Here is an 18,610-nt window from a genome sequence, read left to right on the forward strand (position 1 = left end):
ACTGATGTGAGGATTTTTTATCCATTGAAAAACATGGCCGTTGTTACTAAAAATAGAATGAAGGGGTCAGACAGTAGTTTTTCGCATCTATATCCAAAACCGTTAGGTTTAGCAAAATTATTTCAATTGCTGAAATGACCCTTATTGTAAGGCCTTCAAAAGTCTTTAGGGATCAAAGTTGTTAGGTGACTCCTTGTAAGAGTTGCCCTTGAAAAATGATTTTTTTTTTTTTAGTTTTCAGTCAATATCTTGAAAACTACAATAGATAGAAAGAAACTTTCAATCACTAATATGATCCTTATGATAGTCCTACCAAAGTCTTCTTGAGTGAAAAATGTTGGGCAACTCCTTGTTAAAATTTATTGCCCTTGAATGACAAACTTTAACAAGGTGAGCGATTCAGGCTTCTGGGAGCCTCTTGTTTGGTTTACATTACATTGAATTGAACTCCAACTTAAGAAAAAAAGTTGCATTTACATATGTTTAAAAGCACACTTGTTTATTGACAAATTTATTCTCAATAACAGTTTTTAATATACACGATACATATGTGTAACAGAAATATTACTTGACAGAATTTTTATTTTTTGAACTGTGAAACCTGTCTAAATCATACAATTCTGAAATTTAAAAATTTGTTCAATTAAGATAGGTGTGTAGTTCACCCAGGTTTAAAATACACTTAAATTGGTGGAAAGGAACTTGCAAAGTGCCTGGTTCAGGCAAGTTTTTGGATTATGTGTTGTTCAGTTTAGACATGTTTCACTGTACAATGTAATAATGACATATAACAATAACAGTTGTGATTGATGTAATAATGTATCAGCAATGTCATCTCCAAACTCACATGATAAAATGAATATAATAATGTATCAACAATGTCATCTCTACACTCAGCATAATAAAATTGATGTAATAATGTATCAACAATGTCATCTCCACACTGGCATGATAAAATTGATGTCATAATGTATCAGCAATGTCATCTCCAAACTCACATGATAAAATTGATGTAATAATGTATCAACAATGTCAGCTCAAACTCATATCAAATCTCAATATCTGCATTGAGCATATAGAAGTCTGGGAAGGTCTTATTGTAATGAAATTTGATTGCATAAAAATAATCTATACAGCAATACAAATCTGACTCTTTAAGATATACTTGCATACAAAATAAATTAGCTCTGTCAATATCTACAAGGGCTTAGAAAGATGCCAGGAAAAAATGATTGAGAGCGAAAGGTTATCACGGAAGGACAGATGACTAAAATTACCTGCCCTGACCATTAATACATAATAAGCCAAGAAAACTATCAAATACACATTACCCAACAATTTTACAATGAGTTAAAAGATTTGATTAAATAAATCTTTAGTTTGATCAGTCACATGGTAATATAATTTTACCCTGGAAATCCAACAAAAAAGTTCTGAATCAATGCTGGAAGTTGCATCATCATCTTTCCTAGACCATTTAAAAAAAAATCCATTCATATCAACCACACTCACATGATGAAATAAATTGATAGAATTGTTTGTCTATGGCCAGCATCTGTTCATGAGTGAGTTTCCCATAATAATCATAGCCTGTTAAACTATCACAACAGTATCAGGTGAAATGAAAGCCTTCTGTGTTGAAACAGTTCAGTAATCTGCAAAAATAAAATGTTAATACATTAAAAATAACTTATCTAAGCTTGATATATCAGTGGATACCTAGGAAACTTTCAATTTGGGTTGATTACCGGTGTTAAAATAATCAAGCATTTTATTCAAAATGACCATTGCCTTAGTTATAATGCTTAAGTTATTATTACAATCATGATTACAAGTTGGCTTTACTACTACAATTCTTTTTTTAAATTTGAACAGCCTTGAAAATTGTATTTCAATGTAGTTATAGAAGTTGTATCTCTAAGCCAGGGCTAGTAATTCATGTGTTGTAAATTGAGTTTATATCACTCTATTGTGTTTCTACACTCCAATTTTGGGCCATCAGTGTATTAATGATTGAACACATTGGCTATTTACAGTACATACTGTGATGATGTTCAGGGGATAGAGTTGGTGTTTCTACCTTGTGTAGTTGACCATATACAATTGAGAAAATATTAACTTCCATCATCAGATATTTCTATAAATATTGATAAAAAGCTAGAATCTCCTTTTCAATTGTCCAATCGACTACCTGAGGATTTTCATCAGGTATTCATCACTAAATCAAGGAAAGAGCAGCTCTATCATTTTAACATCATTCATTAGCATTGTATGCACAGTACATTAAACTGACCTAGTACTAATAAGTTGTCCATACATGTAGTATGTTTCTACTCCCTAAACGCAATATCTTACAAGTTAAACCATTCTAATTAATTCATATTCCATAATGTGAAGGTTCTTTTACTCAATTTCACTTCGGTTTGGGGATTTCTTAATACGTGGACTTCATTAAAGGAACAAATTTCTTACTGAAATTTTTCGCTTAGTTGTGCCATATCCTTGTGTTTGATTTCAGGCTTGGGCAACAAAAACTTCTTTTTTGATGGGTCAATTGATACAGTGGATTCCGCTTATTTGCATAGCCTATTTGCCAGTAAAAATTATGCAAACAACCGGGCTATTCTTATCCCTGTGCAGGTCCGGGTGTTTAAAAGAATAGGCCTGCAGCAGCGCTAAGCTTGTCGTAAAAGGCGCCTAAATAGTGCTCAGAAACCTAGCCAGGGGTTAGGCGCTCTGCCCACAGAGCAACTGAGATGTGTGCCCCAGGTGGTGGAATGGGGTACCCCTGGCATGTTAGATGCTGGGGTTGTCAGGCTATAATACGGAAAACCTGACCGCAAACCATAGTGGTGCACTGTGTTGGGAAAGATGCCACGTTCCTCGCACGTTAAAGAACCCTGCTGTGGTATTCGATAGGAGTAGGAACCTTTGCGCTCCGCCACAGGAGGCTAAATTGCCCGACCTTACCCATCCCCCCTTTTTCTACTGGCAATTAAAATTTGTCGACCCTGTTGTCCTTGTGACCCATCCTTTTTTTGATCATTACATGTTCATTTTATCATCCATTTCATGTTCATTGTCTGAATATAGCTGAAATATTGCTGCTCAGACGTTAAACCCCAACAAACAAACAAACTTATAACCAAAATTACGATTTTACCAGGAGGTGTGAGTTCAGGTAAGACAACGATACTGTGGATCAACAAGGGATATCACTGTTCAACATTTCTGGTCTAGTATTTAATTGTTATAGACCTTCTCATTGTATTGTTCTTTTATCAATAAATAATAATATATATTGTGTATGTTTTGTTTATTGACCTTCTTTACGTTGTGTGTATTTAAAAGTAAAACCATGTGTTTCTCATCTATAAATAGTCAAGTAATTTTCTGACCTTTCTATGAAAGAAAATCCCATATTGCATATTTCATCCAGGATTCAGTGTAATATTCATCAATGTTTGCAGTTTGTGGGCTTTTGAAATGGTCTGTGTGTTTTTATTCCTCTGTTCAGTCACCATTGTACACTGATAGTTGTGTATTATACGTGTCATTGACCTCGATATATATTCCTATGAAGTGTAGACAGTATGGGGCACCTTATTTACACTGATAATCATTGTAGTGGAAGAATTTAAAAAGGGACAAAAAATACCCCAAGCTGCATTATAAGTGTTCACATCAGGTGATGTTTGGCATGTCGTCAGAAGTCATTGTTGACCTAGGTGCTTGTTTATTTTAATGTAATTAGAAATCATTTAAAATGTCTTTTATGTGCATTATGTTTTTAATCCATTATTAACACCTCCTGATTGATGATAATCTAGTTTTTACAACAATAAATATGATTGACATATTTATGACCCGAAGGCTTAAAATAGAATTTGGGAAAACCAGTCTTTACTTGGATGAGCATCAATACACAAACTGATAATGCACAAACGAAAACACTTCTTTCATTCCTACTTTATTTAACAAATTAATTATGACTGGCCATGACATGTTGACAAAATAACAGCTGTATTAGCAAAAAGAAACATATTTTATTATTTACCTGATTAACTCTTACTAATTTGTAAATAAAACACTGCCATTGGAAATGGTTTTGTGCAGGAGAAAACTATGCTAATAACCGAAATATGCAATAAAGCAATATGCGATGAAGTGGAGTAGACTGTGTTGTATACTTAGTTAATGAGTGGACATTGACTTGACATTGGCTTGACAGATTTTCTTGTTTTTCTATTAGTTAATGTGTGGACATTGGGATGACAGATTTTTTGGGTTTTTTTTTTTTTTTATAGTGGTCTGATACTTACCCTAAAAAATCATCTATGTCCATTGTTCTAGCACGCTTCTTATCAAATTCATTTTTCTGTAGCAGTTCTTCAACTTTTGTCTTCACATCAAAATCTGATGGCACAGGCTGCAAAAAAAACCCGACAACTTCACATACAATATATCAGTTGAACATCTGCAAATATTTTAGGTTAATTTATTAATTCTGATGAAATTTACCTGTATTTTGTTTAAAACCATACAATTGATCTGTAAATCATCAACATTGGAGTGCAAACCTATATTCCCCTTTGCTTAAGGCTGGAGGGAACCAATAGAGTGCACCCTGAACTATAGGAATTTATCATTGTATGGAAATAATAGCCTCCCTTTAAAAAAGGTACCTTCAATCAGTACTTTATGTATTTTAATGAACAGCCCTTCATGAAAACCAAATATTTAGTACAATGTTTTCATTTTTTGGTTTCACTTTTTCAAATTTAAGATTACATAATAATTTCTCAACCATGATGTTAAGGTGTTGTTTAACTACTTACTATTGATTTTAAGGAGCATCTGGTTTTATAGTTCTTCTCTAGCAGTTCCAAAATCTTAGAATACCTGTCGGAAGAAAAAAATATTTTCATTGTTCAAAAGTTACAAATATAATTTCCTCATTAAGTTAAATACATGTATGGGTAACTTGTTTATAATGTGAATAATTAATAAGTAAGAATCAAGACAGCTGGTGAGACATGGTATGATGGTGTAATCTGAGTATTTGAACCATCAGAATCAAGGAAAAGACAAGATTTTCCATATTTCATTAAAATGCACTGCAAATGAACATTCATGAGCATAAAATTCTGCCTTAATTCTCATTTTATTACATTCAATGGAAAAATGTCCAAATATATATCTAGTAATGCAGGGATCAATAAGTCCTCGTTTTGAATAGTGAAAACTTCCATGAACAAAAGTATATTGCTAGATCAATGAACTTTTAGCATGCATCTTTAATTTTTTCCATTTTGTCTGATTCAATGTCTCACAAAATCATCAAATAATTGTGAGAAAGTTTCTAAAACAACTATCCTATTAAGGTACAAAAGTGCCATAGTGTCTTGAAAATCTTCTTTTTCTTGGTATTAAATATTTTGTAAGCTTAGGGACATACTTAAAAGCAGCTCCAATTGTTTTATTCTTTCTGGAGAAACAAATTCTAACCAGACCATCCCATTCCTGAAATATAACACAGTAAAATAATCACTAGAACAGAAGATTTTCAGAGGAACAAAAGGAAAGCAGAAATTGACAACAATGCAGGTAAATAAATACCTAGTTCAATAATTAACAAAAAGTTCATGATACTGAGGGTCATATGGCAATATATGAACCTGTTGGTTGCCCAAATGAATTATGTGGACTGAAACAAATGAGGTCAATTGAATTTTGGGGGCAACCAACTGGTCCATATATTGCCATATGACTCAAAATATCATGAACTTTTTGCAATATTGTATTTTTTAAATGTAGTTTACTCAGGATTATTTGTGTAGAAGAAAAGAAAAAAACATATACATCACTTTTTAAATCATGACATTACATTCTTAATTTGAAAGAGAGATGAACTATACAAATTCTTAATATCCCATATAACGTTACATATGAACTGGCAAATACATCAGAGAAAGTAAACAAATAAATACTCGAAAGTATAATATTGAATCCAATTTTTGAAACATAAAAATCTGCAAAAACGCAGAAAATCGTAACTGATAAAATGACCTATGTAGAATATGAATCACATTATTATCTGTTTAACCACATATTAAATTATGTAACAATTCATTTCACATTAATCTAAAAATTGTCTTCCATTGCATGAAATCCTCCATTCATAATAATTCTTTAATACACCAACCTGAAAATTGATGGGTGGAGGTGGGTTCCTAGGTTCAATCCTTACAACACTTGATTCAACTTTTGGTGGTGGTCTGAAGTTATTTTTCCCAACCTGGAGTAACCAAAATATAATACTTTCAATTTTAAATCATACAAATTTATAGTCAGTATACTCAAAACAATCACCTTCATTTTATTTTTGGGCTTTCAGTAGTTTTTTTTTCTTAAGAAGAGACTTAATGTTGTTCCTTACAGGTTAGCTCTTCAATTTTACATACTGACATGAAAACAGAATAGTATCTACACCAATAAACAAAAAAATAAAACATTATATAGCTCCTATAATTATCTGACTGTCCATACCTTCATTAAATGATCAACTCTGGCTAGTAGCTGTGTATTTACTGACAACCTACAGTATAGTTTATCTCCTGGTTTAGCAACAAGTCTCTGTGCAAACTCCCTCTGGAACATCAAAATAGCACACCTACCAAAAACACAAAGTATAAAATAATAAACCACTACAATCCTAGTAATCTAGTAATCTGGTGAAAAAGTCTTGGACATATTAACTGAAAAGTTACTATTATCTTCATTAAATTGTGTCATTTTATTTCGGCAAAAATGTCTTCAGATCAGTAAGCCAAAACTTGATCAGTAAAGACCACACCCATCAGGTAACCAAGATAAGACATGTACAGGTAGATTAGTGACTAAAATTTTTTTTATAAAAATGATGTTTGATCTGAATTGTTGTCAAAGTTATGTGAAGATAAAAATGAAAATGACATAAACCAAACTGACACATAAGCAACTTAAAAGATTACATTGATAATATCTGTATTTAAAATGTGTACTTCACCTAACTAAAGGATGATGATCTATGGATCACAGATATTGTAGCATAGTAATCCAGGGGAAAGCATAGGTCAGTCTGCAGATAGCTTTGCTTTCATTTTTTTTAAGTGAAAAGGGAGCATAACTCCAGAAAAATACATATGGTCTCACTAACCACTTCCAGGTCAAATGGCCACCCCTATGTAGTACCAAAAACACACTGATCCTTGACATATGCATTGTAAGTGCATTATTTGTGTGTATTATGATTAAAAGTAGTCAAAATAAAGCTGAGAATGTGTACTTTAAAATCATATATGTAATTAACTACAAAAGTATATGAATATTGTTTACATGTGTGAGTAATTTGCCTCCATGCTGTCAGTTAGCAGAAAAGGTAAAAATGTGGATTTTCAGTATTATTTATTCAAGTAAATTTTGTGAAGAATTTCTACAATCATCGTACCATTAGCATAATGATTTTGGAAGCCTTATTTTCCAAGCTTTGCAACAGTATGCAACTTTAAGATGTCATTTGTCCTGGGAATTCACAGTGAAACTTTGAAAATTACTTTTTTAACATGTAAAGTAATGGAAATGTTAGAAGTGGTTAGTGAGACCTATACATGTGACAAATACTTTGAGAATTACCTGAAGAAAGGTCTGTGAAGCAGCAATTTGAATACAAAGGGTGAAGATATCTGGTAAGGTAAGTTAGCCACACAAATATCAAAGAAAGGTAACTCTGTCTTCAAGACATCACCAATTACTAATTGTAACTTGTGCTGGTAAGCTCTGTAAAACAATGTTACCTATGGTATCATATAACAACAGACTTTTTTATTCAGATAGTAGTTTTTGCAGATGCTAAATAAATAATTTTTTATTTAAAATTAAGTTACTTATTGTTGGCAATTTTTAGAGATTTTAAGTTTTAACTAAGAAGAACTTGGACTAAAATTTTGCTGGCTTTTATTTTTGCAATTCTGTCAATCTGTTAAAAATAACAAAATATTATCTTCAAGAAAACTTCAGCTGAATCGATTTGTCCTGCAATACTGGTACATGTAATAATGTTACATGTGTATCCCTTCAGTCAAAAGAGGTGCTACACACTACTTCATGAAATACCAATTTTTTGGTGATTTTTGTAACTGTACATGAATCTAACTGAAGAGGAAACAAGAGGCTCCCAGGAGCCTGAATCACTCACCTGGTTGAATTTTGCCTTTCAAAGGCAATATATTTAACAAGCAGTTATCCAACAATTTTGACCCAAGACTTTGGTAGGACTTATTATAAGGTTCATTTCAACAACTGAAAGTTTCTTTTAATCTACCATAGTTTTCAAGCTACTGACCCTTTCAAGGGCAAGAGCTCTTACAAGGAGTCATCTGACAACTTTTATCCCTGAAGACTTTTGTAGTCCTAATAATAAGGATCATTTCAGCAATTGAAAAGATTTGGCTAAACGTAACGGTTTGAAATATATGCGAAAAACTACTGTTTGACCCCTATGTTCTATTTTTAGTAACAGTGGCCATGTTTTTTGATGGATCAAAAATCCCCAAACCAGTTCTATGCAGGATACTCCAAGGAACAGTCATAACAAGTTTGGTTCAAATTGGTCAAATAATGTCAAAAAAGAAGATTTTTTAAAGAAATAACATTGAAAATAGCAAAAATCACTGAAAAAGGGCAATAACTCCAGAATGGCTTAATGGATTAAAACTAAAATTTGACCAGAGATAAATCTCATCATGCTGAACACTTTTAGAACATGTCAGAATTATACTAAACCTAACGGTTTGGGAAATATATGTGAAAAACTACAGTCTGACCCTAATGTTCTATTTTTAGTAACGGTAGCCATGTTTTTCAACAGATCAAAAATCCCCACATCAGTCCCCAAGAATCATTCATACCAAGTTTGGTTCTTATTAGTCAAGTTGTTTCAGAGGAGAAGAGTTTTATATAATTGTTAAGGACGACGACAATGGACGCCAAGTGATGGCAATAGCTCACCTGGCCTTTCGCCAGGTGAGCTAAAAATAAAAGATGAACTTGGAAAAATATGTTACTGATGTAAATTTGATAATTAAAATTTTTTTTTCAAAGAACATATAATAAACTTAACACTTTAATTCTACTTACGTGCTTTGAACTCTTTTTTGTAATTCTGCTGCTAATCTTGGATCTATTTCACAAGCAATAACCTTTAATGTGAAAAATACACAATACGACTTAATGTATATGATCATCATATCTTATGTTTAATAAGAGATAAACAGGACTTAGACTATCAACATGTACATATAAAATCATCAATGTTTGTTTTCTGAACACAGACATACAAATATATCATGGTAAATTTCATTTATGATCTATACAAAAATAAAAGTAAGCATCAACTTATCTCGATATCATCAAGTGTCCGAACATTTAACTTCACAACACCTTAAAAGATTTGAATGTAGAATTACGATAGATACCTTCTTTGTCTTCTCCAACAACTTGACAGTCATATTACCAGTACCAGGGCCTACTTCTAAGGCTACATCTGTTGGTCTCAATGCCGACTATAATTAAATGAAAGAATGTTATACATTACACTTCTGACTGAATGATATACAAGTGGTTCCATTATTTTATTGAGGTGGCAATAGAAAAGGATGGAAAATATTCCAATACATATCTATAGATATATTCTGCAATTATTAATATGGTTGTGGATGAATTTTTCTTGACTTAATGAAGAATTATAGAAGTTTCTTACAGTGGCAGTAGTTACAAACTTCTTTGGATCTATTTAATTTAATCAAAGTACTCATGTACTGAATCAATTCATATCAATCGTTTGAATTTTCATGCCTCAAATACACCTCAAATAATTGTTAAATTGCAAAAATAGAGGATAAAAGGAAAGTACAGGGATCAAATTCAAACATATCTTAACACAAGCTTATTGTTGTAAATAGTTAATATTAAACACTTTGATTTATATTGCTAAATTCATCATTCTGATTATGAAGGACTTAAAAACAAATTCATGATGCATCACAGCAGCGCACCAGTTTGCATTATATTCAGGTTTGATGTGGGTTCACATGAAACACTTACATGAATGAACACTAAACTCTTGGACATACTACATAATTGAACTACAAATTTTCCCGGTTTCTATATTTTCCAGTTGAAATTCAATTTATCAATTTCCAGGTTGAAACTGTCTGACAAATCATTCAAAACTAAGCCATAATCATTAAAATGAATCATGTCTTTAAATACAATGTCCATCTCAACTTGCTACATTTCTCAATTGATAAGCTTTAGAGCTCAAGTGATACAAGTTATGGCAAAGACACCTATGTTTCACGTAAAAGCACTTAGTTTCTGGGCACCAAGTTCCTGAGACACATACATGTACATCAACATAAACTCCAAAGTCTAAGAATATAATTTCAACAATTATGTTTGGTGCAGGAAACACTATTCATGGACTTATAAAGTCCCAGAGCACCTACATCATTATTATCAAAACAAATAGCCAAATACAGTCAAACCTCTGTTGCTCAAACTCCAAGGGACCATTGTGATATGTTCAAGTTATCAGGAATTCTAGAAATTGAAGCTAGTATATTTCCAAATTATTTTTGCTGCCGGTCCAAGTTCTACTTTATACATGTAGTTAGAAATTTTTTACCTCCTACGAAGTTTTGTTAGTTCTCAGATATTTTCATACGCTTTCAGAAGGTTTTGTTGGTTTGTGGACATTAAAATAATGTGTTTGCTTTCAAAATACTTTCAGAGTTTGAGTTCCTTGGTCAATAATTTGTTTTCATCTAATTTTCTTTGATGCTTTAATTATGCCAACTTCAGAACATTCTTCAACTTCAATCAGTAAAACTGCCAAATTAGTGATGACTTAAATATTACCTGTAATTATCTAGAATGACACATTGATTAATGATAGGGTTTCAGTTTTTCACACCTTTTATGACCCAAGCTGACAAAATGGCTGACGAGTTCGATGTGAGGATTATTCTCAAAGATTTATAACCGACCGGGCTGACTAGTTAGTTAAAGTGTTCGAGAAATCCAAGGTAATTTGCATTGATTATATAGGAGAAAAGTTATGTACTTTAAATTGTGTTTGAGAAGTCCCAGGTGTTCGAGCCATCAGAGTTTGAGTGAGTGAAGTTCGACTGTAGAATGATTATTACAAAACTCAATATCACCAGACCACAGACCAACACCATTCCTGAGAAATGCATAATCAAAATATCTATGCCGTATTCTAAGCAAAGTTTCATTTTTGTTTGTCATCTCCGGGTTTCCTATGTCACGAGACAGTCACCATAATAAAAATACATGCTACAATGGTTGATTCATCAGATTGGTTTCAGGGGTTATGCTACCCCTTTTGCTAAGAACTTAGCAAAAATAAAAGCCTGGAACCCTTTTCTTATATAACTTTCTTGATTGGAACCACTGTCCCCTTTTTTGAAAATATTTGGATCCACCAGGGCAATCCCGGCATGCATAAAATATCTGAAGGCAGCTCTTCACAGGGTTTCCATTTCTAGATAAACAGCAAATGGTTTATTGCATCTTAAAAAAATAGGCAACTTTAGTATGTTGACAGTAAACAACTAGTTTATTTGGGTAAATGCATAGAAAAGAACAGCAACTGTAAGGGTTAGAGGTCAACTATTTTTAATTGGATCGTTGTTAATACAAACCAATATTAAACCGCATATTAAATTCACAGTAAAAGTTGGTTTATTGGGTTTGTTAATTGGCATAAATAACATAGAATTAAATTTAATATACTAGAAATACCTATAAAGTAGACCTAATTATCTGAATATTTTCCTGTGGTAGTGTAAGATAATTGCAGATGCTAACAAGCTTCACAAGTCTTAAGGCTCTGGAGACTGTTATATCAATTCTAGTCTATGATCTAAATTGATAATAGTACCTTTTCTATCATGCTTGCTACTATCAAAGGATTCTTCAGAATGTGCTGTCCAAAATCTTTGTTAAAATTAATACCTAAATAAAATAAAAGAATAGTATACACTTAATATGTTTACAACCATTTAAATTCACAAAGAAACTCAAAGAGTATTAGCATAAAAATGCCATGTTTACATGTACGTAAAGATTTCTAGAACATAGAGTAAAAAAAGCGGTAAATTTATCCCAGGACACACTAAAAAAACTGGCTTAAGGAAAAATATTAAAAGCAAATTAACTAGTTTATTATTCTACATACATGTACAATGATAAACATGTGTCATAATATTAAACTATGAATTTACTGACTTACATTTACTATTAAAAAAGCTTCAGTTCATTTATACATTGTATAATGCATCAGACACTTGTTTAACAGTGTTCTAGCTAGGATTTGAAAATAGAGAGGGCGCAGGGAAGAGGGCACTTTAACACATAGAATTTTTTTTTTTCAACAAAAAAGGGACATTGATTCTGTATGTTTGTGTTAAGTAAGTAATTTGTATTCTTATTGCTTGCCTGCCAACTTTTGAAAATGAGGGTTGAATCATAATTTGCAAACTGAGTAAATTTGACTGCATGATTCAGATATGCATGACACCCTTATTGTTGTGAAAGACCTTTCTCAGATGACCAAGTGCTTTTAGAAAACAGATACATCTTATATAACACATACACACAAATATATATATAGCAGTGAATAAGCTGAAAATATAATACTGAAGCCTTAAGTGGTGCATCTAAACACCACCTAAGGGCGCCTTGGTGCACCAAGCTCATGAAATTGCACTAAGGACATAAAGGAGCAGTTGTATTAGCACCAAGACCAATCAATGTGATAAAGTTTAAATAAAAGAATGTACATTTCAAATTTGGTGTAAATATAAATATAAAAGATTTATTAATGTTTTCCTTGGCACGTGCCAACTTTCGTTGACATTACATTGTTGATTGAATCCAGTGAAGCCTGACAGATTATAATACAATGTATATTTACTGCTTAATGTATGAAAATATTGAATGAAATGTACTGTTTAATTCTAATAATGAAATATGATCATTTTCTATATATATTAAATGCTACACAGAGACATAAAAGTTAATATTTACGTGTGGCACTTGCTATTCTTTGTAGTAGCTGATCACCTTGTTAATTGGTCTTATCAATCATTTAACTAATAATTGGGTGTTAATAAGAAAACGAATGATGTTTTCTTTGATGTTCTGTTATAATTATTTTTTCATAAAAACTTTTGTTAGCGCTTTCTGAAGTACTATATGGGGAAATCACATCTAACTCTCTCGTCATCTATTTAAGACTTATTCATTTATTGATAATGTAAACCTAGTATTATTTATGTTTATATACTAGAAGTTTCATGTCATTGATAGTGATTAATAAATGATTTTTTTTTAAAAAGTCGTTACTTATCTTACAAAAACAAAAATGAAAGAAATAAAACAAAACAAAAACGAGCACAACCTTCCACAAAAAAAAAGAATAAAAAGGTAAAATAATAATTTAATAAAGAAACAAACAAAAAACCCAAAAAGAAAAAAGCAAGGGGAAAAAAATTACAAAAACCTTTTAAATGTAACTAACCCATAAAAACAAGACAACGAAATACTGTTACAACAGAATAAACAAAAAGGTGCTATATGTGTATCAGACATGATTAACTATTCCTTCATGGTTCATTAATTTTATTGCCAGAGGATTACTGGCCAGTGGCACGTGTCAGTGAATCCTTAACAGAAAAATCTGAATTGCAACAAAATCACTTTATATATTGACACAAAAATTAGATAAATGTTTTACTGATGAAAAATTCTATCCGATGGCATGTTTTTTTCATTCATAACATTGTCCTTTCATGTCCTTAGTGCAGTTTCATGAGCTTGGTGCACCAAGGCGGCCTAGGTGGTGTTCAGACGCACCCAGCCTTAAGTTCCCCTTTGAGAAAGTTCAGAATTCCTTTTCAATATAATCAGGTTGTTGTTAGGACAATATTTGTCAATATTATTGCAGTGAGGGAGCATGTTAACTTATGGTGGTGATAAGGGCAAGTGATTCTTTAAAATAAGGACATACTATGAGGTGAAATGTTGCATGAAATGTTACAAATATTCAATATTGTTCCAACTAAATATCAAAATCTTATGTAAGTAGAAGGAATATCTTTTCCTATAACTATTGCAATTACAACTTATGGAAAATGTCCTCTACTGTGGAAGATATAGAAAATTTTTAAAAATATTGAAATTAGATCTACAAACCTTTGACTTGTTAACTTGAAAATATTTGTAAAATTAATTGTGCAGTAAAAATTAATTATTAGCCAATGATTGGCTGTCCATAAAATTGTTATAGATCCAACTGGGATTCATTTTCTACTTGTCAATCATTATCCAATAACCTTGGTCATCTGTTTGATCACTGATAATTACCTGAAGTTTACCTGAGCGTTAATTTACGACAGGATGTAGTTAACAAAGGTGACACTTCTTAATAGGCTTAGGGTAATTTATTAACAAGAGTGGAAATCTTAAAGGGCCATTCAGATAATTGTAAATGGACACTCAGGGGGCAATCAATAGGGGCAGAGGGGCGCGGGCGTGATAGGGGCAGGGCACGATGCCCCTCCATTTTGCCCTAGCTAGGACACTGTTTGAGACATGTTCCTGTTTTAATACAAAAATGTATTAACCTACATTAAATTGAAGTTGTGGAAAATATTTCCGGTGTTTCATGTCCACTTTTCATGCTGTTTTCTAGTATGTTCTTTTGACATGGACTGAACAACAATACTTCGTCGGGGGAGGACTGTACAGGGTATGACAATAAAAGCTGTTCTATCGCCTGGGACAAGTAAAAATTGACATTCAAACAAGTACAAGTAAAAGTTAAACGATATCTGCTCAAATGTCAAGTAAAAGTCTCTGAATTTTCAACATGGATTATTAGTAGAGGACAACCTTACTTTCACTTGGGCAAATTAGATTTTCTTCACCCTGCCCAATATGACAAGGCTCTTAAAATGCTGATGTCAGTCCTTGCTGCACTGTACAGGAAGATGAAAGTAGAACCCTTTTAGAAAGCTTCAGGTGCCACACATGAAAGATTGGGTGATATACATTGTAGATAATCAACTGTGCTGTAATGTTCTCGATTCCGACATTTACAATTCACTAAACATTCTTTTGAATTGTAAAACACGTGACAAACGAACTTGTTTCTATCATTGAGGTCATTCCCTCTCTTCTCAAGAGGTAACCACACCTTGATAGAAACAGTGTAAGCCCGTGTTCGAGCTCCAGTGCTAAAGATATTTTCACTCAGTATTTTTGGGCAGTAAGCTCTTTTAGAATTAGTCATTAGTGACGGGTATTTATACAACACATGATGATAGTAAAATAAGTTAAACACCTTGCTTTTGAACAGCTTGATGCTGCCTACTCTTTTTGGCGACCCTTTCTTTAGGCATTTTCATGAAAATGACAACACACGTGTTTTGACTGTTTACAAAATTTCGGAGTCCTTGTAATTTACCATGGAACCGTATGACCTAAATTATAAAGAGATATATTGAACAAAGTATATTATCAATTTAGTAACTACATAGTTTTAAGTGTTCTTGATAAGTCTGCAAATAATGATTTCGTTCATGATTTCCATTAAAACATGTTTATCATTAAATGAAATATGCTCTGGACAAATAGTTGGAAAAAAGTTTCACCCTGACACCGTATAGAAAAAAGTCTGAAGCGAGTTCGGTAAACTTTCAAATCCGGAACTGGATTTGTGACTTGGTAGGTAACATTTGCACTGATAATATTGTGCTCATTTTTGTCGATTGTTAAAAGGAACCTAATTTTAACGCAAAATTGTTACTAACCATTCATTTATTAGCATTGATTGAACAATTTCACAACATTATGCAGCAAAATACAACAGAAACATCGTCATCATGCACCAGGCCTATAAATTTTACGTTTATCTTATTGCCACGAATAGTTATTCATTATTGCTATTGACACCGGGGACTCCGTGTTGACACTTAAATATATTCATTGGCAGATCCATTTGCTCAGATAAGACATTGAATTTTACTCAGAAAGCGATTCAATATAGCTTAATTCAAGCAGTACAGGCCATTTTATTTGTCAGGTGGCGTATGAATTTTTGTTAATTTTTTTCACACAAGTGCGAAAATAGTTTTTTTTTCGCAAAAACAACCGGAGTTATTATTTTTTTTATGGTTAGTAATGGGGAGAATTAAAGTCATAATTTTATTCCGTCTACGGCTGAGTAAAAATATTCTTTGCGTGTTTGTTTTTTTCCAAAAAAAGCCCAGTCCTGCTAATAAAATGATTTTTGCCTTACTAAACACACTGATTTTCACTATTTCTTCAGGGAAAAAAAACCTGAATAGGGTCTTTCAAGGGACTCGGCCACTGTAAAGTTACTGGTTTTGTTGGTTTACTGGCTTACTGGTATGAAATACTTAGTAGCAGGTCGAATATGGGATATTTATAGAAAAGCAGAGGACGCTATCCCTACCGGTGCACCTTGCACATGCTCCCAGTTTTTAGTGGAGTTCGAATTGCTCATTTACTTTTGTTGTTTTGTACATATTTTGATTATTTTATGTTCTTTGATGTTTGTCTGTTTTCTCTGTATGGTCTTTGTCCTTGGATTACACTCTTTTGATTTCTGCTAGAGTCTTGGTTCCCTTGATTACTCTTTATAAACAACGTTAAGAAAGAGGTAACTCTTTGTACTATTTCAAATAGAATTCTTGTTCGATTTCAGATGAAATGGCTTTAGATAGATTATTGTCAGCAATACATAATGGCGATAGAGAACAAATAGAACTGATCTTTCTGAACGAAACTAGTAACGAAAGCACATTCTCACTCGATGCTAATATTAATTCAACAACACCGCTATGCACAGCTTCTTCTCTAGATAATTTGGACATTGTCATGCTTTTACTGTGTTACGGGGCTAGTGCCAATTTTTCTGCAGATTTAAATGGTGGGACACCACTCCATTCTGCTTGTGACAAAGAGATGAGAAGCGGAAACAACACATCAATCGTCAAGGAGCTTATTTCTTCTGGGGCCGACGTCAATGCCGAAGATAACATGGGTCAAACTCCTCTTCATTTTGCTTGCTCTAGTGAAAATATTGAAATTGTTGAATGTTTGTTACAAAACCACGCTGAAATCGATGTCACTGATATTGATGAGGAGACTCCTTTAGTGCGAGCTTGTTATGCCCAAAACTTTGATCTCATGAAAATCTTGGGTGAGCATGGATGCCGAGTTGACTATCCAAACAACATTCCATTGAGTATGTCTGTAAGCAGGGGGAATATTCCTGCTGTTAAACTTCTACTAGAGCACGGAGAAGATATACACAAAAAAGAGAGTGAATACTTGAGCTATGCATGTGAATTCAATCATATGGATATGATGGATTATTTAAACAGTTTAGGTGTAAATGTGAATGAAAGAAATACGTCCATTTTCAAATTCACGCCCTTACACATTGCTTGTATGACTAGAGCTGTTAACATTAATGTAATCAGGAAACTACTGTCGTGGGGAGCCGATGTGACTATACCGAGCCTGACAGGAGATACACCACTCCATTACTCCGCACAACAGTTAGATGTGGATAAAGTGAAGCTGTTGCTACAGTTTGGGGCACCAGTATCTGTATTGGATGATATTGGGTTGACCCCATTGACCGCCGCTTTGACATCTATTTTAGACCCTCCTCTTCTCATGTGTATGGTTGAACTATTTGTTGCAGCTGGATGTTCAGTTACGAAGAAAACAATAGAAGTGGTCAAAAGGCATCATTCAGACAACTTGGACCGCCTTGAAACTTTGCTAGGTTATCTTGAATTTGTAACATCCAAGCCGTTGAATTTGAAAGACCTGTGTAGAATTAGTGTTAGGACAGCATTAGGACTGAACTGTAGAGACGGTGCTTCTTTGAATTTACCAAAACAATTAATGAATTATTTGCAATTCTGTGATGTTTTTATTCCGGATACCACTAAATATTACGAATGATGATTATTAAAAGGAAGTTTTAAGGATCGAGTTTATTATTTTTCTTTTATAAAAATGGAACATTAGAACTCAAGTCTAATGACAAATATACATGTTATATTGCTACAAGATTGAAGTCATCACTACAGAAGTTTTATGGTCGTTATCATGAACTCGTGGATCGTTATGGTGTATCCATCAGTACCATGATAACTGATTTATTCAACGGGTCATAGTTTTCCTTCCCTCGTTTGTCTACCCCGGACTTGACTTTTTATGAGCAACTCGGCGGGTGTTTCTAGAAAAGCAGAGGACGCTTACCCTACCGGTGAACCTGGTCCATGCTCCCAGATTTTAGAGGAGTCCGAGTTGCTCATTTACTTTTGTTACTTTGTATGTATGATTTTAGTTACTTTATGTTCTTTGTTGTGTATTTCTGTTTTCCATGTCTGGTCTTTGTCCCTGGATTACATTCTTTTGATTACCGCTATAACCTTCGTTC

General features: G+C 33.0%; 2 protein-coding genes across 3 annotated transcripts; one reads left to right on the forward strand and one right to left on the reverse strand.

Moving 5' to 3' along the window:
• Nucleotides 1-494: 494 nt before the first annotated feature.
• Nucleotides 495-15,747, reverse strand: LOC148629251 (dimethyladenosine transferase-like). 2 transcript variants are annotated; one of them, XM_088546764.1, is made up of 11 exons: nt 15,470-15,747; nt 12,005-12,078; nt 9,516-9,602; nt 9,178-9,239; nt 7,675-7,818; nt 6,550-6,673; nt 6,206-6,298; nt 5,459-5,523; nt 4,839-4,902; nt 4,323-4,429; nt 495-1,655 (listed from the first exon to the last, which is right to left on the reverse strand). In XM_088546764.1, the coding sequence occupies exons 1-11, from the start codon at nt 15,531-15,533 to the stop codon at nt 1,613-1,615; spliced, it is 927 nt and encodes a 308-aa protein (XP_088402890.1). In that variant the 5' UTR covers nt 15,534-15,747; the 3' UTR covers nt 495-1,612. The 2 variants fall into 2 exon arrangements, with proteins under 2 accessions (XP_088402890.1, XP_088402896.1); XM_088546770.1 differs by having other exon boundaries at nt 14,755-15,743.
• A 40-nt stretch (nt 15,748-15,787) lies between these two features.
• On the forward strand, nt 15,788-18,155 carry LOC148629252 (ankyrin repeat and SOCS box protein 16-like). Its single transcript, XM_088546783.1, has 2 exons — nt 15,788-15,852; nt 16,856-18,155. Exon 2 carries the CDS (start codon nt 16,861-16,863, stop codon nt 18,127-18,129), a length of 1,269 nt encoding a protein of 422 aa, XP_088402909.1. The 5' UTR covers nt 15,788-15,852; nt 16,856-16,860; the 3' UTR covers nt 18,130-18,155.
• Nucleotides 18,156-18,610: the final 455 nt, after the last annotated feature.

The sequence above is a fragment of the Perna viridis genome, chromosome 1 (genome assembly GCF_037379345.1).
Source record: "Perna viridis isolate PV_CMFRI_1.1 ecotype Kerala chromosome 1, ASM3737934v1, whole genome shotgun sequence".
Classification (NCBI taxonomy): domain Eukaryota; kingdom Metazoa; phylum Mollusca; class Bivalvia; order Mytilida; family Mytilidae; genus Perna; species Perna viridis.